Raw genomic sequence first — 25,167 nt, forward strand, 5'->3', positions numbered from 1 at the left:
TTTGATGAATTCAATTTTGATGTCAAGGTCATTCAAGGACATCCTCAAGTCTCAACTCCTCCACTTTCTCAGTAACCTTCCTAGCCCTGAACTGTAGGTCTTAGAGTCACAGAACCATCAGGTATCTGAATGTCTTCAATTTTAGTACTCTGTAATGTGCAGAAGACACTGCACCCCAATCTTGGTATGTCTAACTCTTATTCCAGGTATGTCAAAGGTTCCTTAGGGATTATGAGTTCACGTCTTTACATGCTGCAGCTCTGGAAAAACATAAAGCTGAATTTCTACCTCATTCTTTTGCATGAACATTCAAGATGGGAAAAAAATGTAAAAGTAAAAAACCAAATTGCAAATGTTCTGAGAAAAAAACAGAGATGAATATTCTTGTAGTTGTAAAGTGAAGAAGGCTTTTCTAAGCATGGCATAAAACTCTGAGCCTGAGAAATAAAGAATTTAGTAATTTTTCAAAGTTTACACTTCCATGTGATGAAAATACTATAAGCAAAACTATAAAACAAAAAGTAAACTGGGAAAACGTAATTGCCGCACATACTACAAAGGGTTAATATCCTTTAACCACAGGGACTGCTCCCATTGCACAGCACAGTGCATGATACTGTACACGGCCTCAAAGTATGGCTTTATTCAGTGGGTGCTTCAAGCTGGTGGGGCCCGAGGTACTGGCTGGGTCTGGTGCATGTCTGGTTGCCTCTCCATCATCAGCCTGCTCACTATACTAGGGCTAGATAACCCACAAGTCAATTTCACCCAATAGCCAACAACATGAGGAGTTTTCTAGACATCAGAAGTTTCAAGGGTTATTAAAAGTAAAATATTTTGAACATCTCACCACAGCCAGTTATTTAAAGAACTAAAACTTGTTATATCCACATCTATAAATATTTCCATTTACTTTGACCCTGTGTCCTTGAGAGTGAAAGTTCTGTGAGAAACAGAGAGAAAGGAAAACATAAACTCAGGAGCTCAGTGACAGTGTCCAACATTTGTATACCAGGGTGTGCCACATCGTTCGTGTCAAGGCAAGATTTCTCCTCTCTGGTTCTACTGAGATTTCCAGTTTCCTTTCCTGCCTGTACACAGAGGGCCACATCCAAAGGGCCAGTCAAATGCTGGCGAGTGGTGCCATCTGGTGTTCAGTTAGAGATCTGCACACAAATACGCAAGGGATGAAACACAGGCATCTTTGATTCAGTTTATACCTCCCTTCCATTACTCTGTTGTTCCTGGCTACATTAAGCCAAAAAGTATTAATTTGAGGATGTAAAATACTTAAGTTCTTAAAAAGAAAACCTAGACTGTGTGAGGGAAAGCTGTGCTCCCATAGGTCACTCTCCAAGGGTTCTGGCTGAACATCCTTAATGTTCACTAAGGAAGCCATCATCCACATATAGGCTTATCTATTTCTGCTTAAATTCCCAGTCCATACCACCTATCAGGGTACCAGGTTTTCTGTTGTTATTGTTTTTGAATTTGTTTGTGTGTTGAGAACTGCCTTTTACTTTTATTTGTCCTAAGACAATCTTTTTTTTTTTTTTTTGAGACTGACTCGCTATGTCATCCAGGTTGGAGTGAAGTGATGTGATTTTGGCTCACTGAAACCTCCGTTTCCCAGGCTCAAAGTGATTCTCCTAACTCCTGAGTAGCTGGGATTACAGGAATCTGCTACCACATCCAGCTATTTTTTCTGTATTTTTACTAGAGACAGAGCTTCACCATGTTGGCCAGGCTGATCTCGAACTCCTGACCTCAAGTGATCTGCCTGCCTTGGTCTCCCAAAGTGCTGGGATTACAGGTGTGAGCCACAGAGCCTGACCCTAAGACAACCTTTTTAAAGCTCCAGTAAATACCTCCTGGTAATAGTGTTCTGGATTTGGGCTAAGAGAAATACATTTAACATACTTTTTTGTTCTATTTTAAAATAATAATCCCCTCTCAGTCTCATCTATCTAGTACAAAGAATGTTAACAGCAAGTTCTCAAAATTCTGACTTCAGGAAGACCTTTCTTCAGAACTGCACACTCATTTTTCTAGCTGGTTTCATATGAAAACAGGATACAATTTGGCCAGGTGTGGTGGCTCACACCTATAATCCCAGTACTTTGGGAGGCTGAGGCAGGCGGACCACTTGAGGCTAGGAGTTCAAGACCAGCCTGGCCAACATGGCAAAACCCGGTCTCTACTAAAAATACAAAAATTAGCTGGGCATCATGAAACACATCTGTAATCCCAGCTGCTTGGGAGACTGAGACATGAGAATCACCTGAACCTGGGAGGCAGAGGTTACAGTGAGCCGAGATTGTGCCAATGCACTCCATCCTGGGCGACAGAGCAAGACCCTGTCTCCAAAAAAAAAAAAAAAGATGATTAGTCCAAAGCTGTATGTGTTGGCCACACATCCCAATACTCTATCAACATTACCTTTCTTCCTCGTCCTGCTTAATGTAAACACATTACCCAGAAGCTCCACCTTAGCGGAGGCGGACCTAAGATGGCGGACAGGAACAGCTCTGGAGTGCAGAGGGTGAGTGATCACCGCATTTCCAAACGAGTTATTACTGCCCACAGACCAGGAGATTCCCGGGCTGAAAAGTGCCACGAGTTTCCAGCACGGCTGTTTCAGCTGGTGCAGCAGGTCTCCCCACAAAAACTCACACAAACCTGGGTGGCTGTTTCAACTGGCGTCTGGAATGCCCGGGAGACAGAGCCACCCATTCAACTGAAACAAAGGGGGCTGGAACACAGAGCCAGGTGATCTGGCTCGGCAGGTCCCACCCCACCAGACTAGCTATCTGAAATGCTCTGGATTGAGTTTCAAAGCTAGCACAGCTGGACCTGGGACAGTCCAGCTCTGTGGGGGGAAGGGCCTCTGACATTACTGAGGCAGTCCACCACTACTGAGGCAGACCGCCATTACCGAGGAAGTCCAGTATTACCGAGACAGTCTGCCATTAAAGAGGCAGTCTGCCATTACAGAGGCAATCTGCCATTACAGAGGCAGTCTGCCATTACCAAGGCAGTTCTAACTATACCACTATAAACAAAACCACAAGGAAATTCACACAGCAGCTGGGCAGAGCCCACGGCAGCTCAGCAATGCCTCTGCTGGCAGACTGTAACTAGGCTACCTCCTTGCTGGGCAGGGCAGCTCTGAAAAAAAGGAAGCAGCACGTCAGGAACTTATAAATATAGCCCCACCTTCCCAGGACAGAGCACCTGGGAAAAAAAGGCAGTTATGAGTTTCACTGCAGCAGACTTAAATGTACCTGCCCAGTAGCTCTGAACAGAACAATGGAGCTCACAGCTCAGCATTTGAGCTCCTGTAAGAGTCAGAGTGTCTCCTCAAGAAGCTCCCTGACCCCTGTATATCCAAAGAGACACCTCCTAAAGGACAGCTCAGGTGGACATCTGGCGAGTATCCTTCTGGGACAAAGATAACAGAAGAAGAAACTGGCAGCAACCCTTACTATTCTGCAGCCACCACAGGTGATCCCCAGGCAAGCAGGGTCTGGAGTGGACCTCCAGAAGTCCTACAGCAGAGAGGCCTGACTGTTAGAAGGAAAACTAAGAAACAGAAAGAAATAACTTCATCATCAACACAAGGACATCTACTCAGAGACCCCATCTGAAAGTCACCAACTACAAAGAACACAGGCAGATAAATCCACAAACATGGGAAGAAACCAGCGCAAAAAGGATGAAACACCTAAAACCAGAACAAATCTCCTCCTCCAAGGGATCACAACTCCTCACCAGCAAAGGAACAAAGCTGGATGGAGAATGAGTCTGATGAACTCACATAAACAGGTTTCAGAAGGGGGTAATAACAAACTTCTCTGAGCTAAAAGAACATGTTCTAACCCAATGCAAAGAAACTAAGAACCTTGAAAAAAGGTTTGATGAAATGCTAAAGAGAATAAACAGCTTAGAGAAGAATATAAATGGCCTGATGGAGCTGAAAAACACATGAGAACTTCGCAAAGCATGCACAACTTTCAATAGCTGAACTGACCAAGCAGAAGAAAGGACTACAGAGACTGAAGATCAACTCCATAAAATAAAACAAGAAGGCAAGATTAGAGAAAAAAAGAGTGAAAAGAAATGAACAAAGCCTCCAAGAAATATGAGATTATGTAAAAAGACCTAATCTATCTTTGATAGGTGTACCTGAATGTGATGGAGAGAATGAATCCAGGCTGGAAAATACTCTTCAGGCTATCATCCAGGAGAACTTCTCCAAACTAGCAAGCCAGGCCAATATTGAAGTCCAGGAAATACAGAGAACACCACAGAGATATTCCTCAAGAAGAGCAACCGCAAGACACACAATCGTCAGATTCACCAGGGTTGAAATGAAGGAAAAAATGCTAAGGGCAGCCAGAGAGACAGGTTGGGTTACCCACAAAGGGAAGCCCATCAGACTCACAGCGGATCTCTCAGCAGAACCCCTACAAGCCAGAGGAGAGTGGGGGCCAATATTCAACATCCTTAAAGAAAAGAACTATCAACCTAGAATTTCATATCCAGCCAAACTAAGCCTCATAAGCAAAGGAGAAATAAAATCCCTTATGAACAAGCAATTGCTCAGAGATTTCATCACTACCAGGCCTGCCTTACAAGAGCTCCTGAAAGCAGCACTAAACACAGAAAGGAATAACCAGTACCAGCCACTCCAAAAACATACCAAATGGTAAAAAGCATCGACACAATGAAGAAACTGGGTCAACTAATGGGCAAAACAACCAGCTAGCATCAAAATAGCAGTATCAAATTCACACACAACAATATTAACCCTAAATGTAAATGGGCTTAACGCCCCACTCAAAAGACACAGATTGATAAATTGGATAAAAAGTCAAAACCAATTGGTGTGCTGTATCCAGGAAACCCATCTCACATGCAAGGATACACACAGGCTCAAAATAATGGATGGAGGAAGATTTACCAAACAAATGGAGAGCAAAAAAAAAAAAAGCAGGAGTTAGAATCCTAGTCTATGATAAAATAGACTTTAAACCAACAAAGATCAAAAGAGACAAAGGACATTACATAATAGTAAAAGGATGAATGCAACAGGAAGAGCTAACGATCCTAAATATATACACACCCGATACAGGAGCAGCCAGAAACATAAAGCAAGTTCTTTTTTTTTTTTTTTGAGACGGAGTTTCGCTCTTGTTACCCAGGCTGGAGTGCAATGGCGCGATCTCGTCTCACCGCAACCTCCGTCTCCTGGGTTCAGGCAATTCTCCTGCCTTAGCCTCCTGAGTAGCTGGGATTACAGGCATGCACCACCATGCCCAGCTGATTTTTTAAAAAATATTTTTAGTAGAGACGGGGTTTCACCATGTTGACCAGGATGGTCTCGATCTCTTGACCTCGTGATCCACCCGCCTCGGCCTCCCAAAGTGCTGGGATTACAGGCTTGAGCCACCGCGCCCAGCCATAAAGCAAGTTCTTAACGACCTACAGAGAGACTTAGACTCCCACACAATAATAGTGAGAGACTTTTAACAGTCCACTGTCAATATTAGACAGATCAACGAGACAGAAAATTAACAAGGATATCCAGGACTTAAACTCAGACCTGGACCAAGCTAACCTAATAGACATTTACAGAACTCTCCAGCCCAGATCCATAGAATATACATTCTTCTCAGCACCACATCACGCCTACTCTAAAACTGACCACATAATTGGAAGTAAATCACTCCTCTGCAAATGCTAAAGAATGGAAATCAAAGCAGTCTCTCAGACCACAGGAAAATCAAATTAGAACTCAGGATTAAGAAACTCACTCAGAACTGCACAACTTCATGTAACTGAACAGCTGGCCCTTGAATGTTGACTGGATAAACAATGAAATGAAGGCAGAAACAAAGATGTTCTTTGAAACCAACAAGAACAAAGACACAACTTACCAGAATTTCTGGGACACATTTAAAGCAGTGTCTAGAGGAAAATTTATAGCAATAAATGCCCACATGAGAAGCAAGGAAAGATCTAAAATGGACACCCTATCATCAAAATTGGAAGAGCTAGAGGAGCAAGATCAAAAAAACTCAAAAGCTAGCAGAAAATAAGAAATAACTAAGATCAGAGCAGAACTGAAGGAGATAGAGACATAACAAACCCTTCAAAAAATCAATAAATCCAGGAGCTGGTTTTTCAAAAAGATCAACAAAATAGAGAGACCACTAGCCAGATTAACAAAAAATAGAAGAGTCAAATAGATGCAATAAAAAACGATAAAGGGGATATCACCACTGATTTCACAGAAATACAAACTACCATCAGAGATTACTACAAACAACTCTATGTACATAAACCAGTAAACCTGGAAGAAATGGATAAATTCCTGGACACTTGCATCCTCCCAAGCCTAAACCAGGAAGAAGTTGAAACCCTGAATAGACCAATAATAAGGGCTGAAGTTGAGGCAGCAATTAAGAGCCTACCAACCAAAAAAAGCTGAGGTCCAGATGGGTTCACAGCTGAATTCTACCAGACATACAAAGAGAAGCTGGTACCAACTCCTTCTGAAACTATTCCAAACAATCTAAAAAGAGGGTATCCTTCCCAAAACATTTTATGAGACCAACATCAACCTGATACCAAAACCCAGCAGAGACTCAACAAAAAAAGAAAACTTCAGGCCAATATCCATGATAAACATAGATGCAAAAATCTTCAATAAAATACTGGCAAACTGATTGCAACAGCACATCAAAAAGCTTATCCGTCACAATCAAGCAGGCTTCAGCCCAGGGATGGAAGGCTGGTTCAACATATGCAAGTCTATAAATGTAATGCACCATATAAACAGAACCAAAGACAAAAACCACATCATTATCTCAATAGATGCAGAGAAGGCCTTCGACAAAATTCAACAGCCCTTTATGCTGAAAACTCCTCAATAAACTAGGTATCGATGGAACATATCTCAAAATAATAAAAGCTAGCCGGGCGCGGTGGCTCAAGCCTATAATCCCAGCACTTTGGGAGGCCGAGGCGGGTGGATCACGAGGTCAAGAGATCGAAAACATCCTGGTCAACATGGTGAAACCCCGTCTCTACTAAAAATACAAAAAATCAGCTGGGCATGGTGGCACATGCCTGTAATCCCAGCTACTCAGGAGGTTGAGGCAGCAGAATTGCCTGAACCCAGGAGGCGGAGGTTGCGGTGAGCCGAGATCGCGCCATTGCACTCCAGCCTGGGTAACAAGAGTGAAACTCTGTCTCAAAAAAAATAAAAATAAAAATAAAAATAAATAATAATAAAAGCTATTTACGACCCACAGCCAATATCATACTGAATAGGTAAAAACAGGAAGCATTCCCTTTGAAATCTGACACTAGACAAGGATGCCCTCTGTCACCACTCCTATTCAATATAGTATTGAAAGTTCTAGCCAGGGCAATCAGGCAAGGAAAAAAAGGGTATTCCACTAGGAAAGGAGAGAGTCTAATTGTCTCTATTTGCAGACGACATGACTGTATATTTAGAAGACCCATCGCCTCAGCCCAAAAGCCCCTGAAACTGATAAGCAACGTCAGCAAAATTTCAGGATACAAAATCAATGTGCAGAAATCACAAGCATTGCTATACACCAGTAACAGACTTAAAGAGATCCAAATCAAGAGCATACTGCCATTCACAATTGCTACAAAGAGAATAAAATACCCAGGAATACAACTAACAAAGGATGTAAAGGACCTCTTCAAGGAGAACTACAAACCACTGCTCAACGAAATAAGAGAGGACACAAACAGATAGAAAAACATTCTATCCTCATGGTTAGGAAGAATCAATGTCGTGAAAATGGTCATACTGCCCAAAGTAATTTATAGATTGAACGCTATCCCCATCAAGCTACCTATGACCCTCTTTACAGAACTGGAAAAACCCACCTTAATCTTTATATGGAACCAAAAGAGAGCCCACATAGCCAAGACAATTCTAAGCAAAAAGAACAAAGCTGGAGGCATCACACTACCTGACTTCAAACTATACTACAAGGCTACAGTAATCAAAACAGCATGGTACTGGTACCAAAACAGAGATACAGACCAATGGAACACAACAGAGGCCTTGGAGGAAACACCACACATTTACAACCATCTGATCTCTGACAAACCTGACAAAAACAAGCAATGGGGAAAGGATTCCCTGTTTGATAAATGGTATTGGGAAAACTGGCTAGCCATGTGCAGAAAGCAGAAACTGGACCCCTTCCTGACACCTTACACTAAAATTAACTCCAGATAGATTAAAGACTTAAACATAAGACCTAACACCATAAAAACCCTAGAAGAAAACCTAGGCAAAACGATTCAGGACATAGGCGTAGGCAAGGACTTCATGACTAAAACACCAAAAGCATTAGCAACAAAAGCCAAAATAGACAAATAGGATCTAATTAAACTCCAGAGCTTCTGCATAGCAAAAGAAACAATCATTAGAGTGAACCAGCAACCAACAGAATGGGAAAAAATTTTTGCAATCAACCCATCTGACTAAGGGCTAATATCCAGAATCTACGAAGAACTAAAACAGATTTACAAGAAAAAAACAAACAAACTCATTCAAAAGTGGCAAAGGATAGGAATAGACACTTTTCAAAAGAAGACATATATGAGGCCAACAAACATATGAAAAAATGCTCATCATCACTTCTCATTAGAGAAATGCAAATCAAAACCACATTGAGATACCATCTCATGCCAGTCAGAATGGCGATCATTAAAAAATTTGGAAACAGATGCTGGAGAGGATGTGGAGAAATAGGAATACTTTTACACTGTTGGTGGGAGTGTAAATTAGTTCAACCATTGTGGAAGACAGTGTGGTGATTCCCCAAGGACCTAGAAATAGAAATTCCATTTGACCCAGCAATCCCATTACTGGGCATATATCCAAAGGATTATAAATTGTTCTGTTATAAAGACACATGCACAGGTATTTTCACTGAGGCACTATTTACAATAGCAAAGAACTGGAACCAACCCAAATGCCCATCAATGATAGACTGGACAAGGAAAATGTGGCATATATACGCCATGGAATACTATGCAGCCATGAAAAACAATGAGTTTGCGTCCTTTGTAGGGACATGGATGAATCTGGAAACCAACGTTCTCAGCAAACTGACACAAGAACAGAAAATCAAACACTGCATGTTCTCATTCACAGGCAGGTGTTGAACAATGAGAACACATGGACACAGGGAAGGGAGCATCACACACTGGGGTCTGTTGGGGGGAACTGGGGAGGGATAGCGGGGGGTGGAGAGTTGGGAAGGGATAACATGGGGAGAAATGCCAGATATAGGTGATTGGGGGATGGAGGCAGCAAACCACATTGCCATGTATGTATCTATGCAACAATCCTGCATGTTCTGCACATGTACCCCAGAACCTAAAGTGCAATAATATATATATATATATTTTTTTCTTTTTTTTTTTTTAAAAGAAACTCCACCTTAGCAACCATCTCCCTACTGAACACTGACAATGTGCCAAACACCAGACTGAGGCCAAACACGTTCTGTCTCCAAGTCCTCCAACTCAGGGAAGTTGGAACCACCAACTTCCTGAGTGCTATTCCAGATAGAAAATGGAGGAAGGAACCTGCTTATATGCCCTATCAGGAAATACATCTTATCAGTGCTCTTTCAAAGTTTTCTCCATTCCAACTGCACCCAATTCCACTGCCACTGCCTCAATTCAGGCCCATCACCTGTCTCATAAAAGAAAGTTGGCATGTCTGGAATCAGTTGGCCCTGGGTTTAAATCCCAGCAATGCCACTGCATAACCATGGGTCCTCAGATTCCCTTTCTGACCTGTCTCAGTGGTAGCTTCTTCATCTGTCTGGTAAACAGGGACGCTGAAATAGATCACAACAAATTATATGAAGGCAAAAGATAATGAAGAGGCTAGGTGCAGTGGCTCACACCTATAATCCCAGCACTTTGGGAGGCTGAGACGGGAGGACTGCTTCAGCCCGGGAGATTGAGAGTAGCCTGGGTAATACAGTGAGCTTTGTCTCTACCAATAAAGAAAAAAAAAAAGTATGTAGTGGGCTTTCAATGGCAGCTATTATTTCAGTGGTCTCTTTGTTTCACTTTCTAATCGGTCCTCCATAATTCTTCTTTTAATGTAAATTGGATCAAAACTCCTTCAATGGCTTCCTAAGACCTACCACAGTGCATCTGTATGGTAAAGGGCCTCTAGTAGCATGTACATGATTTTCAGTGTCAGGAGAATATAATAACTTCATGCAATAAAGGCTTACCAGCTCCACTGTACCAGCAGAAAACAATCCAAAAATGAAATTTTAAAAGAATTCCATTTACAACAGTACTAAAAATCATAAACACTGAGAAATAAATTTAACAAAAGATGTATAGGAGCTCTGTAATGAAAACTATTAAACAATGCTGAGAGACATTTTTAAAGTCGTAAATAAATGTGCCATGTTCATGGATTAGAAGCCTCAATATTGACAGTTCTCTCCAAATTGATCTATTTAGATTCAATGCAATCCCAACAGGGTCTTCTGTGGAAAATTTTAAAACTGATTCTACATTTTATTTGTATTTACTTTTTAGTTTGTTTTTATTCTACATTTTATACGGAAATGCAAAGATCCTAGAGTAGCCAACACAATCTCGAAAAAGAATAAAGTCAGAAGACTCACACTATTTTATCTCATTAATTACACAAAGGTAGGCAAATGGATCAATGAAACAGATTAGTGACCCCAGAAACAGACTCACATATATTAGATCAATTGATTTTTTGCAAAGATGCCAAGCATTTCAATGGGGAAAGGAAAATCTTCAAAACATGATGCTAAAACAATTGTAACATGTGCAAAAATACTACACTACACAAAAGTAATTTGAAGTATAGATAATAGACCTATATGAAACAGGTACTTGGAAAAAAAAAAAAAAACAGGCTAAGCGCAGTGGCTCACACCTGTAATCCTAGCACTTTGGGAGGACGAGACGGGTGGACTGCCTGAGCTCAGAAGCTCGAGACCGCCCTAGGCAATGTGGTGAAACCCCGTTTCTACTAAATTACAAAAAAGTTAGTGGTGTGTGTCCTCTAGTCTCAGCTACTTGGGACTACCTGGGAGGCTGAGGCATGAGAATTGCTTGAACCCAAAAGGCAGAGGCTGCAGTAAGCCAAGATTGTACCATGGCACTCCAGCCTGGGTGACAGAGCAAAACTCTGTCTCCAAAAAACAAAACAAAACAAAACTATAGAGCTTCTAGACAAATCTTAGATATGTTTGTGAAATTGGGGCACGCAAAGATTTCTCGGAGAGAAGACAAAAAGCACAAACCATACAAAAATAATAAACTGGACTTCAAAAAAAATGTAAAACATTTGCTTTTCAAAAAATAATTAAGAAAACGCATACCACAGACTGGGAAAAAATATTCACAATACAAATATCTGCCAAAGAACTCATATAGACTTTTTTTTTTTTTTGAGAAGGAGTCTCCCCCGTCACCTAGGCTCAAGTGCAGGGGTGCATTCTCCGCTCACTGAAACCTCCGTCTCCTGGATTCAAGTGATTTTCCTGCCTCAGCTTCCCTAGTACCTGGGACTTCAGGTGTGTGCCACCATGTCCAGCTAATTTTTGTTGTTGTTGTTCTGCTTTTTTTATTTAGTAGATATGGGGTTTCACCATATTGGCCAGGCTGGTCTCAAACTCCTAACCTCAAGTGATCTGCCCACTTCAGCCTTCCAAAGTGCTGGGATTACAGGCATGAGCCACCATGGCCTAGCTTGTATAGAGAATTTATAAAGAACTCAGTTCTAACTCAGTATAAAAAAAAAAAGACAACAAAAATTTTGAAGCAGGCAAAGATCTCCAAAGTTATACTGTATGATTGATTCCATTTATGTAACAACTTTGAAATGACAAAATTTTAGAAATGAAGAACAAATTCCTGATGTCAGGGTGAGGAGGGCAGAAGGGAGGGAAGTGGGTATGGTTACAGAAGGGCAACAGAGGGCTCCTGTGATGGAACTCTTCAGTACCTTGACTGTAATGGTAGATACATGACCTGACAGGATAAAAGTATATAGAATTAAATATACACACACCCATAAATCAGTTCAAGCAAAACTATCTTTACCAATAAAACTGGTGGGTTGTACCACTATTAATATCCTGTTTGTGATATATTTCTAAGTCTTGCAAATGTCACCATTGGGGGAAACTGGATAAAGTCTACAGGCGATTTATCTGTATTATTCCTTACAACTAGATGTGAATCTAAAACTACTTGATAAAAATTTCAAAGCAAAAAAAAAAAAAAAAAAAAAGACAAAAGATTTAAACAGATACTTCAAGATTTTCTGATGACAAATAAGCACACAAAACGAAGTGGTGCATTTATAAATGAAATCCAACTCCACAATAAAAAAATGAATTACTGATATGTATGATATAAATATCACAGACATTGTTAAGTAAAAGAAGTCAGACACAGAAGAGTACATGCAGTATGATTTCATTTAAATAAAGTTCAAGAACAAGCAAAATATGTCTGAAGATAAAAATCAGAACAGTGATTGCTGATGGGGGTGGAGATGGGAGGGGTGGAATTAACTGGAAGGGAACTGAGGGGGCTTATGGGGTAATATTTTGACTCAGATCTTGGTTTTATGAGGAGGTACGTACATTCTTAAAACTCAACTGGTTGAACTCTTCAGATTTGTGTATCTTACTATAAACATAACTAAATAAAGAAAAATAGAAGTATAAACAGTATTCAGGTATGTAAAAATTGTGGGTGGTACTCAAATGCCTTTAACTGGGTGGAGGGATCTCGAATACATAAATTCTGAAGTGCATAGAATATCACACAAAGACTATCACATCCTCACCCCTACCTTCCTGGCCAGCCTTATCTCCTAAAGTTTAAAGATATGTTAAGCTATTAACAGATCAAATCTTCCCTGAAAATGCCATGTTAATCCATGCCTCAGTACTCTAATGCAATGTATTAATCCATTAAATATGACCCCTCTCTAATGTGGGAAACATTCCCGTGTGAGGCCCCCAAAAGGCATGAGTCTCACTATACGGTGAGTTTGATCCCAAACACAGTTTCCTACTGGAGGCAATCGAGCTATCCGGAAAGAGGATCTGAAAGATGAATGATCAGTTTCTAATATCAACCACAATACCATCTGGGCCTAAAGCTATGCATTGCTGCTAGACCAAGTGGCCTCCTGCCGGCAGTTCCTGCTTTTAACCTTTTTATGACTCCCTCTTTAAGAATAAGCCTTAAACCTTTTTCTTTACCTGACTGCCTTGTACCCTAGATAATGGTTTAACTGTCGATATTTGCAAAGCAAATGCCACCATATGGGATGGCTTTGATTTCTGACTCAGAGACTCCTGAATGGGGAAGTTGAGTTAAATTGAGTCAGGAGTAGACAAAGGAGAATCGATTAAAAGATATTCTGATGAGCAAAACCAGAAAACCTTTTCACATCTCCGTTTTAAAACAAGGCCAAACCAGAGATACCTGCAGCCAGGAGGAATAATGTTTGGATGTAAACAAGCTTTGTGATTACAGGAAATTCTGTTACTTTTTACAACCACTGATTGCGTATCTGACTTCTCTATTGTATAGGTCATGTGAGGCATACATTTGCATTCCTCTTGCTATGAGGTAAACCAGAGCCAAGAAAGTGTATTTATTCCTGGCCTTTGAAAAATAAAATTTGCTGTTTAGGCACAGCCTATCAGCCCTCCGGATGCCTCGCTTTCTCTCTCTCTGTCTTTATTATTTTTCCAGGCGCACTCCCTCTTCCAGGTATTGGGACCCTCTTGCAGGTCGAGAGACCCCCGGCAGACGTGGGGGTCCCGGACGCAGGACACTCTAACACTCAGGGAATTCCTACTTTATCTTTGACTACTCATGACAAATATTTCCTATCTCTATAGACTTCTCTGCCCTTCCCAAATTCCCATATAAAGGAAAGGAAACTACCATTTATTGAGGACTAAATATATGTTAGCCATTTTTACCTATTACCTTGTTCTATTACCAGAATTAAAAGGTTGACAAGTTAAGTGAAAGTTAGTGGTCACTGGTTGGCTGACATTATAGGCTACTTGGCAGTAGGAGAGGGATGATTGTAGAGCCATTTATGTGGAAATTACTAGAAATCAGACTTCTCAGATTAACTAGTTGCTCAGCAGTCAGGGAGTGACAGCCCAAAAGATATGTCATACATATACAAATTTTGTTTGTTTTTTAAAATGACTTTTAAAGAACAATCCTAACACATACCTGGCTGTAACTCTTTCAGGGAGAAAAAAAAAAAAAAAAGCAAGTATACTTAGATGTTCCTTTTGGACCCTTACCTGTATTCTTTCTTGCCCTGTGGGAGAAGCAAACCCTGAAGCTCTACCACAAAGTCCGCATGCAACAAACAATGAGAAACAGGAATGCTAGAGAAAAGAAAAAAGTTGAAAACATTTTTAGGAGGCCAGGAATAGAGATCAATATCCTAAAGTCAAATCAAAACTATGGGTTTTTACACCAAGAATCTATGTATGACCTCTACTGGGTTTGCAGTTCCCACACATTATTACAGCTGTGTGCATTCCTTTGGGAAAGGAGTCCCTAGCTTTCATCTTTACCCACTTTCTCAAAGAAAGCATAACTACGTTTCTTGATGACTCAAAAGTTTAAAACTTCACTGCACTGTATAACCTCTACACTGTGACACCCCTATGAAGGACATATTTAGGACTGGCTGTGAGGCCCTGTATAATTTTGTCCAGGCTCTTTCTTCATCCTTTCCCTTTAATAACCTGATAGCTGTCACTTAGTGTTATTCACATGCCTACCTCTAAGAACACCCACTATATGCTTCTTGCTTTGTGTAAGTTTTTTAATCACTCCCTTCCAATGTATTACTATCAAACATTTTAAATATATGTAACATTTGAAAGTAAACAGGTTTGAGTGAACGTCTAAAGTACTCTCCTATACCTGTGGTACCTTTTTTGGCCTCTATTTTGGTTATCAGATATATTCCAAATAAATCAAGTTCATCAAATAATTGTCTTCAAATATCACTGTACTAGTTTGTACAGCAGAGCATCTGTGTAGATGGGACCCTAAGTAAGAATGCTCCTCTTAATGTAAAACCAAATCTCAAGCCACCAAGAATGCTTAATTCCTGCAAACATAAAAATGCTTCTATTTCACAAAATTTGACCTAAGTACTGTATCTCAGAGGCTCAGTGTAAATCATCTAACTCATGAAACAGAAACATGAGAAGTTAATATACATACTGAAAGGTCACTTTTCTAATACTGATCTCCATTATGTGCTTTACATCTGACATGGAGGAAACTAACTTTTCTCTACCAAGTTCTGCTGAACAGACAGCTTATGTTTAATGATGATAGTTTTAAAATTCACATAGAAAATGTAGGCATTTGGTAATGCGAAAACATTAACATTTGACAAAGTATTAACTTTCCTCATTTTAGAGAAGATACTTAACATTTCTGACTCTCTCCTCCCACCTCAGCCTCCTGAGTAGCTGGGACTACAGATGTGTGCCACCATGCCCAGACAATTTTTTAAATTTCTCGTAGAGAAAGGGTTTCATCATGTTGCCCAGGCTGGTCTCGAACTCCTGGGCTCCAGCCATTCGCTAGCCTTGGCCTCCCAAAGTGCTGGGATTACAGGAGTCACCCTCCGTTGTTTCTTCCAGAGCTAATTTCTTTGAATTATCAATTTCGCCATTTAGATGCAAAGAATCCTATTTAAAAATAAAAAGGCTACCGGAGTGTTTTAAACTCAAACTTTAAAACAACATTTGGGCCTAAAACTAGTGCAAAACAAGGACCAATTACTTTCCACTGTCTGCCGTGTTTCCTTAGTCCTTTAAAGGGGGTGGGACTGTCTGGGCACGAGAAGGGAGTGGTTAAGGCCTGTCTGGTGAATAGAAAGCCAAGCTGGAAAACACCGGAGCCTCCGTTTTACACAAGAGGGAATTGTCGGCCCAGAGAGGGAGAGTAACTAGCCTCGGGTCACACAGGCAGAATTAGCTGGGCGTCTTCCGAACATGCCACGCTGCCCTGGGATTATCAACTGATTAAAGGGTCTCACACCGCTGACCAGGGCCCCGCCACTCCTCGTCCCTGTGGCGCCCGACAGCGGGGGAGCCGGCAGCTCCTCTCCGGAAGTCCCTGGCGGCCACAGGGAGTGGGGCGCAGCTGGAGACCTACTCGGTGGCCCGCACGAAGCTGCACGTGTCTGCCCGGCACACGTAGAAGCTCTTTCCTTTATTCGGGCCATCGCGGACGCCGGTCTTAAGAAAGCAGAAAGTCCCTGAGGAGAGAAGAAAGTGAACAACGATTACGCCACGCTAGATGGACAGGCCCTAGGGGAGAATGAGACCCTGGCCCCTTACCGTGCTCCGGACACCTAACTACTTCCATCTCGCTGGGTCCCCCAAGTTTCACAAAGCCCCGCCCCCAGTTCCTGCTTCCGCCTTTTACTCCGCCCTCTTTGTTCAGGAACCAATCATCACTCAGCTCCTGCAGTCTTAATCCCTCCCATAATTCTCCGCCCTTCGTCTTCACCCACCTCCAGCCAATCACAGCCGCCCTCAGGTCAGGTGCGCGCCGAAATCAAATTCAAAGCGAGGGGGCGTGGAGGACCCGGCGTTTGCCGGATGGGGCGTGGCTGAGGCTGGTAGGAGCTTAGAAGCCGGCGAGGCTTCCAGAAGAAAGGAAGCTTAGGTTTGCTGATCTCGGAAGAGGGAAAGGCAACTCGCTTACGTTTAAAACTGAGAGGCGGCCCTAGGGGGAGCGCGTTAGCAGCCGCTGAATAGCCCTGGCTTCGCGGGTGTGTCTGACCCGGGCTGGCGCCCCGTCCCTGGGGTGGGAGGCCGGGGAGAGCCGCCGCCGCGGGTCGAGCCTCGAGATTTGCGGTGCAGAAACCGCGGCGGCGGGGGGGGGGGCCTTGGAAGCTGCTGCGGTGAACTGAAAAGGCTCTCGTAGGCAGGCACGACGACTTCTCTAGGACCCGCTACAATGCTTTAAGTTAGCCTCTTGCTTTAAATTTCCCGAAGTGATTACGCATACACGGCTCTCCTCTCTCAGCTCAGCGTTTTGGGGGCGATCCCGAGACTCGGGTTGGAGAGACTCACGCGAGGTCCGAGAGTTGGCAAGCGGGCGGTCCGTGGACAGGCGCTGGATGTTCTTTAGGCTCGTCCAGCGTGGAAGCCCCAAGTGACAAGCCTCAGCGTGGAAACCACGGAGGGGGAGAGAGATGACTTTTGGTGAAGGCGAATTTTGCCGTATCATTTTGTATTGTCAAACTTTTTTTTTTTTACTGATTAATACGCGTTTGCAATTTTAAAAATCAAGGATGAAGTTACATAGAAGGGGACAGTTCCCTCCCTCGATTTTTAAAATTTGAAGTTGTAATCAAAACTTATTAGTAAACAAAAAGGGAGGAATAGATACTAGATTTATTGCAATAGAAATAGTTTCATATTACAAGCTATTGAGGACCATATGTCCCAGACATATGGCGTGGCACCTGCAACGTTCTTATGGGGGCCGTAGAACAGAAAATCTGTAATGTCTACGAAATCTGGGCAATGCGATGAATGTAAATGTTACGGGGATCTGGAGGAAGGGAGACAAACCTGAGGTATCATTTATTAATCAAACGGTACCTATTAAATAGCTTTTTTAATGCTCAATGTGGACTAAGTGCTTGAGAAATATAAAATTCATTCATTTACAGAAAGTTTGAAACAACTATTCTAACCACAAGGAACTTAGTATTTTGATAATTCTGGACGAGTGCATATTGAACACTTAAATAACATAAAATAGTATTTAAATGTCAAAATGAATGGAGTTAGCAGTAACTCTCTAGGACTAGAGAAAATTGGAATTTCCGAAGTGGAGTTCATTTATACATAACTCCCCTTCTGAAACTTAGAGGAACTTAGAGATAAAACAGGGACAAAGAACGAATAGGTAGAGGCATTTTCATTATACCGAGATTGTTATTCTTGCAGCTGATGTATGTATGTGTTTAACAGATGCTGTGTTGGAAGTCGTACACCATGAATACGGGATTTGCAGGAAGCAGGACATGGTAATTAATTCTTTCTTGAATAATTTTTAAAACAAGGGAAAATCAGAGCCTCTTAAATATCCCATTAAGGAAGAAGCTCCTCTGCCAGTACCCAAGTCAGTATCTCCAGTCCAGCCCCATAAAAATGTGCATGGCCAAATCACAGACAGGAGGAATATTTCTTCCATACGTTTAGGATACACTAAATCAAAAGTTTAAGTCCCTGGACACCTTATTCCACCTCATCATATTTACAAGATTGAAAAAAATAAATTTGAGATTGGATGAATAACTGGAAACATTTTAAAAATTCATTTTGATGCCTGTTGAGTGTCGTGGTGTGCACTTGAGGTCCTAGCTACTCAGGAGGCTGACGTGGGAGGATGGCTTGAGCCCAGGAGATGGAGGCTGAAGTGAGCTGTGATTGCACCACTGCACCCCAGCCCTCGGTGACAGAGTGAGACTGAGACTTTGTCTCTTAAAAACTTATGGCTATTGAAATAAACTATAATGAATTACACAAAATACACTTTTCAAAATATGTGTATTCATGTATGTGCATTATTTTTTATTCTTAATTTATATTTTAAATTTATGTTCTTAATTAGCCTACAGACCCCTGGAGAGACCTTGGGAGAAGGTGCTTTATGGCTCTCTATTTTGAGTAAAGTTTAGAGTTTGTTTTTCCTTAAAGCTTGATTTATTCAAAATAATGTCTAGACTGGTTCCTAGATCTAGATGGTTTAAAATTCACAGGCTAATTATCCAATGAATTCTTTCCTTGTGGAGCTGGTCAAATGCTAAGTATTGGTTGGAATTGTTCTAAAACTGGATTGTGGTAATGGGCAGACAATGGATTAAATTTGCTAAGACTCATCGAATTTTACACTTTAAGTAGGTGAATTCTATGACATCTAAATTATACTTTAATAAGGCTGCTTTAAAAACTATGTAAGCAGTGCCAAAACTGCTGCATAGAAAGTAATAACTAAAATTCATTATCTAGATATGTTGACATCCTAAAGAAATATCCTAATGGGTGAAGAAATAAAATGGTAGTAGAAACCCTTCAGTTACAGAAGCAAACTGCTTCTATGACCTGTGAAATATTGAATAAAATCCAGGGTGGGCCAGGCAAGGTGGCTTATGCCTGTAATCCCAGTACTTTGGGAGGCTGAGGTGGATGGATCGCTTGAACCCAGGAGTTTGGGACCAACCTGGGCAACATGGTGAAACTCCATCTATACAAAAAATATAAAAATTATTCCAGCTTGGTGGAGCATGCCTGTGGTCCCAGCTACTTGGGAGGCTGAGTTGGGAGGATCGCCTAAGCCTGGGGAGGTCAAGGCTTCAGTGAGCCCTAATCGGACCACTGTGCTCTAGCCTGGACGACAGAGTGAGCCCCAGTTTCAGAAATAAAATATAATTCCGGGGTAGTCCAGATACTCATTTTATTTTTATTTATTTTTCTTTTTTTTTTTTTTTGCGATAGTGTCTTGCTCTGTCACCCAGACTGGGGTACAGTGGTGTCATCATAGCTCACTGTAGCCTCAACCTCTTGAGCTCAAGCGATCCTTCCACCTCACCCTCTGGAGCAGTTGGAACCATAGATGTGTGTCACCACCCCTAGCTAATTTTTTTATTTTTATTTTTTGTAGAGAGGAGGTCTTGCTGTGTTTCCCAAGCTGGTCTCAAACCACGGGGTTCAAGCAATCATCCTGCAAGCCTCCCAAAGTGCTGAGATTACAGGTATGAACCACCACACCCAGGAACAAGACCAACCCCACAAAAGTGGGGCTTCATTCTTGGGAAAATGAAAGAATTATACTTTCTCTGGTCAGCATTGTGCTGGCTGGCATACATTAAACATGTCAGACCTCCATAAGACACCAGTGGTGAGAGGATGAGCTAGAACAGTCACCTTTTGACATCTCTGTCACTACCTTATTGTTTTAAATAATCAGCAATTCCAAATTTCAAATGATTTGTAAAATGCCGGTTACTATGCTTTATTATTTTTTAAATTAAATTGTTCAAATTTATATTTCAAATCAGCTGATCATTCTAAGAATATTTGGTTTCTAAGAATATTTCAAAAACTTAAGGTGTTTTTGCTTGTTGCTTTGGGATCGGATGGGAAGGAGTAGCTAATTTTAATTGGCAAATAAGAGATTGTTCCCCATTAGGCACATTCTGATAGGGCAAGTCATATTCTAACTTTTCCTGATAGTACTTGTATATGCACTTGTCACATTTAATTGTCACAACTAGCCTAGGGGCGGGATTCTTTTATCCCCATTTTCAAGATTCAGATACTAAAGTTTAGAGCAGTTAAAGAGCTAGCCCCAAGGCCGTGCTCCTAACTACCACCTTACAGAGCTGCTCCTAAAACTTCAGAACCAGATAGTACCCACGGATTAATTTTGACCTGGCTCAAAGTCACAAAGCTGACACCAGCTGATCAGGAACTAAAAGCCATTTTCAAAACTTGCAATCCAGTTCTTGCCACTATTGTATTTTTACAAAGCATAAATTGTTCAGAGATGCATTCACATGTTTAACCTACACATGGCTAAGCATTTAGGTATTTGCTGTGATGTACAGATAAGGCTCAACAAATTCAAGATAAAAAACAAAACCCCATGTCCTGCCATTTTATAAATGACCACTAGGTAGCAGCATATTAACATAAAAACCAAACTCAGGTCCACCCTCTTCTGTTTCATTCTTTATGTTTAAAGATATGTAATGGTAAATCCATTTCATTTCATTTTGTGCCTTTCAAACATACAACTGTTTTAAACTTGTCCTTTGACGTATCAGGATGATACTGTAGTGAGAACAAATGTGGTTGTAATTTGTGAAGCAAAGAGACTACAAATTCTTTTGTTGTACCAATATTTTTTGAATACTGGATTCCAAATTTCACTGTTCTTCAAATATTATAAGTGGTTCAAAGCAGGCTCTTTATATTCTTCTTCTTTTTTTTTTTTTTGTTAAATGTACAATTCTTTCTTTTTTTTTTTTTTTTAAATGGAGTCTTGCTCTGTTGCCCAGGCTGGAGCGTAATGGCGTGATCATCTCAGCTCACTGCAGCCTCTGCCTCCTGGGTTCAAGTGATTCTTCTGCCTCAGCCCCCCGAGTACCTGGGATTATAGGCTCGTGCCACTATGCACAACTACTTTTTGTATTTTTACTAGATAACACAGTTTCACCATGTTGGCTGGGCTGGCTCCGGTGATCCGTTTACCTCAATCCCCAAAATGCTGGGATTACAGGCGTGAGCCACCATGCCCAGCCACAATTTATTTTTTAAGCAAATTTATAAGGTTGTACCATCACCACCAGAATCCAGTTTTAAAACATTTCTGTCACTCAGAAACTTTCCTCAAAGCTGTGTGTCGTCAATCCTCACTGCCACCCCCAGCTAGCCCCAAGGTAACCTCTGATATGCTTTCTGTCTTTATAAGTTTGGCTTTTCTGGACATTTCAAAAAAACGGAGTCATATAATATGTAGTCTCTTGCCTCTGTCTTTTTTTTTAAGACAGAGTCTCACTCCCTTTCCCAGGCTGGAGTGCAGTGGTGCAATCTCAGCTCACTGCAACCTCTGCCTCCTGGGTTGAAGTAATTCTCGTGCCTCAGCCCTCCGAGTAGCTGTGATTACAGGCATGAGCCACCACGTACAGCTAATTTTTATATTTTTAGTAGAGACAGGGTTTCACCATGTTGACCAGACGGGTCTCAAACTTCTGACCTCAGGTGATCCATCCACCTTGCCGTCCCAAAGTACTGGCCTAATGTTACAGTCTTTATATGAACATTTGTTCTCATTTCTCTTGGGCAGATAACCTATGAGTGGAATTGCTGAGTCATATGGTGAGTTTGTTTAACTTTTTAAGAAATTGTCAAACCACTCTCCAAAGTGGCTGTACCCGTGCGTATTTCCACCAGCAATGCATGAGGGTTCCCAGTTCTTCATGTCCTCACCAATGCTTGTTACTGTGGTTTTTTTTATTATAGTCATTCTAGTAGGTGTGAAGTGGTATCTCATTTTTGTTTTCATGTGCATTTTTCTGTTGACATGGCTCTCTTTTTCATGTGCTTTTTAGCCATCATCTTTCTCTTTTTAAATGGCCTTGAAAGTCTTTTTCCTTTAACATTTGTATGGAACTTAAACCCAAGTTAAAATGCAATTGTTATTAATACAAAGAGACAAAAGAAATAGTAATAGTTTGTATATTAAGTAACAAACATTATACTATGTACTTTGACTATAGTCATGCCTTTTTTTTTTTGAGACAGGCTCTCAGTCCTTCAGGCTGGAGTGCACTGGTGCAATCTCAGCTCACCGCAGCCTCGACCTCCCAGGCTCCAGTGATCCTCCCACTCCAGCCTCCCAAGTAACTGTGACTACTGGAGCACACCCCCTCACCAGTATTTTTTTTCCTTTTTTGAGACAAAGCCTCACTCTGTCACCCAGGCTGGAGTGCAGTGGTGCTGTCTCAACTCACTGCAATCTCTGCCTCCCAGGCTTAAGAGATTCTCCTGCCTCAGCCTCTTGAGTAGCTGGAATTACAGGCACATGCCGCCACACCTGGCTAATTTTTGTGTTTTTAGTAGAGACAGGGTTTCGCCAGTATTTTTGATGAATGTATGCTTAATTTGAGGCATCCCAAAGAGAATTCAATATGAAAAATACCGTAGGATAATTATCTCCTTTGTTTTGGATATGACCACTTTATATATGCAATGTAAAGCTTCCATTTTTTCTGTTTTTAAATAAGTATGCTATGCTAGTAATGTATATCAAATGTGCAATCAACCAAAACCACTGTTTGCATTTTTCATGCGTGAGCTCATCTCGCCTACCTGGTGCGTCTAATTGCCTAAACTTAACTATGGATTCTGTATATCATCTTGTTAGTTTTGATTCATTATTTTAGCCTATTTAGCTGTCTTGGAATCTTATTTCTGTCAACTGACTTATTAGTGCCATCTCCTAATTCTTTGTCAACTGAACACTTGACAAATCTGTTCTCTTTGCCTTCATCCAAGGTGCCAATAAAAATACTCAACAAAGTCCAGGTGTGGTGGCTCATGCCTGTAATCCTAGCACTTTGGGAGGCTGAGTTGGGTGGATCACCTGAGGTCAGGAGTTCAAGACCAGCCTGACCATCATGGTGAAACCCCATCTTAAAAAAAAAAAAAAATACCCAACAAGGCAGAGTGCTTTAGCATGACCTGGGGAGAGCTCCTCCAGATAAACATGGCGCCATGGTCTTTACACCTTGGGTATGGTCATTCACTCAAGCGTGGAGTTATGTAGTGTCCATGTTGTTCCTCTTGTTCAAAGGCCTTGCTGCAGTTCGTGCATGGAGAATCTATAGCCATCCCTTGACTTACTAGCCAGCACCTCAGAAAAGGAAGTGAGGTTAACCTGGCATGGCATTTTCTTTCTTTTTCTTTTTTTTTTTTTTTTTTTGTGAGACAGTCTTGCTCTGTCACCTAGTGTCACTCTAGTGTCACCAGGCTGGGTTACAGTGGTGCAATCTCAGCTCACTGCAACCTCTGCCTCCCAGGTTCAAGTGATTCACTGCAATTTTCCCACTTCAGCCTCCCGAGTAGCTGGGATTACAAGCGGGCACCACCACACCTGGCCAATTTTTGTGTTTTTAGTAGAGACAGGGTTTCACCACATTGGTCAAGTTCGTCTTGAACTCCTGACCTCAGATGATCTGCCTTCTTCAGACTCCCAGAGTGCTAGGATTACAGGCATGAGCCACCGTGCCCAGCCTGGCATGTCATTTTCTTCGTGAGCCACACAGGAAGCAGCCCAGAGGCCTCAGGGAGGCGGCTCTTCAGAACAGAGGCCCTCGCCGCACGCTAGGCTAGTGATTCATTCAGTCATACCACCATCTCCTGCATCGATTTGCCTCACATCATCTGTCACACCTCACTTCTTATAGAATGTGCCATCTCCTTCGTCTCCCTCTTGCTTCTCTCTCAAGGTTTACATGCATTAGGATGAAGGCTAGGAAGGTTCTACGTTGTAAGTGAGGGATTTGCTGTGTCTCACAAGGAGAAGAGGAAGTTACCTCTTTTGATGAAGATCCAAGGCATCCCCCACTGTCACGTGGTGCAGAAGCAGACATCCCCTTGAAAACATCTAGCTCTTCCCAGCTCTTCTATTCCTCTCTAGTACTTTCTCACCCTCTCTTTCAGACTGGTCTTCCACCTAACTCTAAGTGGAAGCCACACACCTGTTTCCATACACACTAAGACTGGACTTACTCTGTCTGCTGTACTAGAGAGACAGCGAGGCCTTGCCTCAGTGCTGTGGGGCTTGCTGCCTCCCCTGGTGTCTGAAGGGTTTCTGCCTACAAGCACTCAGCCTTCTTCCTTCTCTGGGCCAGGAGTTTCTTCAGGAGCTGTCAGTACTGCAGGCACAGTGGATCAGAAAGACCCACTTGAGCCCCAGAGCAGAGCTGGGTGGGGCAGAGGCTGGCAGTTCTTTCTTTCTGTGGTTTGTTGGCTTTTATTTCCGCCTCCTTGTGCTCATGTCTAATTGTTGCTGTTTCTTCTCTCTCATTCCTCTTTTTTTCCTGCTTTCCCCACTATCCTTCCCATTCAACCCTCCACATTTCTCCTTGAGATCAGGGCAGAGAGAAACAGCATTAATGATCAGCTGTGGATGAGGAGGTGTCCAGGGTTTCTTTATTCCCACCCAGAGCTCTGCATGCATGTTTAAGCAATCCCTTTCCATCCTTACACTCTTTCATGATGGCACCATTTCTGACACTTCAATGATCGCCTATTTCTGATGGAAGAGCTGGAGCATTGCTAAGTGGCAGGTGGGGAAATTCTACTCAGTTCACTTGACTGGTTTTGCTCTTAAGCTGTACATCCTACCCAAGTATACACAGACACAATAAAAAATAGCAAACATGTGGCACTCAGATAACTTACTCCGAGTGAACTATGCTAACAGACA

General features: G+C 41.8%; 1 protein-coding gene across 2 annotated transcripts in view; it reads right to left on the reverse strand.

The window, feature by feature from the left end:
- Positions 1 to 16,536, reverse strand: part of TTF2 (transcription termination factor 2) — a 49,929-nt gene extending 33,393 nt beyond the window's left edge. For both annotated transcript variants that reach the window (XM_010344069.3, XM_074381205.1), the window contains exons 1-3: positions 16,491 to 16,536; positions 16,306 to 16,408; positions 14,421 to 14,507 (exon numbers count right to left, since the gene is read on the reverse strand). In XM_010344069.3, coding sequence (XP_010342371.1) covers positions 14,421 to 14,507; positions 16,306 to 16,408; positions 16,491 to 16,518 — 218 coding nt within the window. In that variant the 5' untranslated portion in view covers positions 16,519 to 16,536. The remainder of the gene's footprint in view (positions 1 to 14,420; positions 14,508 to 16,305; positions 16,409 to 16,490) is intronic.
- Between the last annotated feature and the right edge of the window lie 8,631 nt (positions 16,537 to 25,167).

Source organism: Saimiri boliviensis, chromosome 11 (genome assembly GCF_048565385.1).
Source record: "Saimiri boliviensis isolate mSaiBol1 chromosome 11, mSaiBol1.pri, whole genome shotgun sequence".
In the NCBI taxonomy this organism is placed as follows: domain Eukaryota; kingdom Metazoa; phylum Chordata; class Mammalia; order Primates; family Cebidae; genus Saimiri; species Saimiri boliviensis.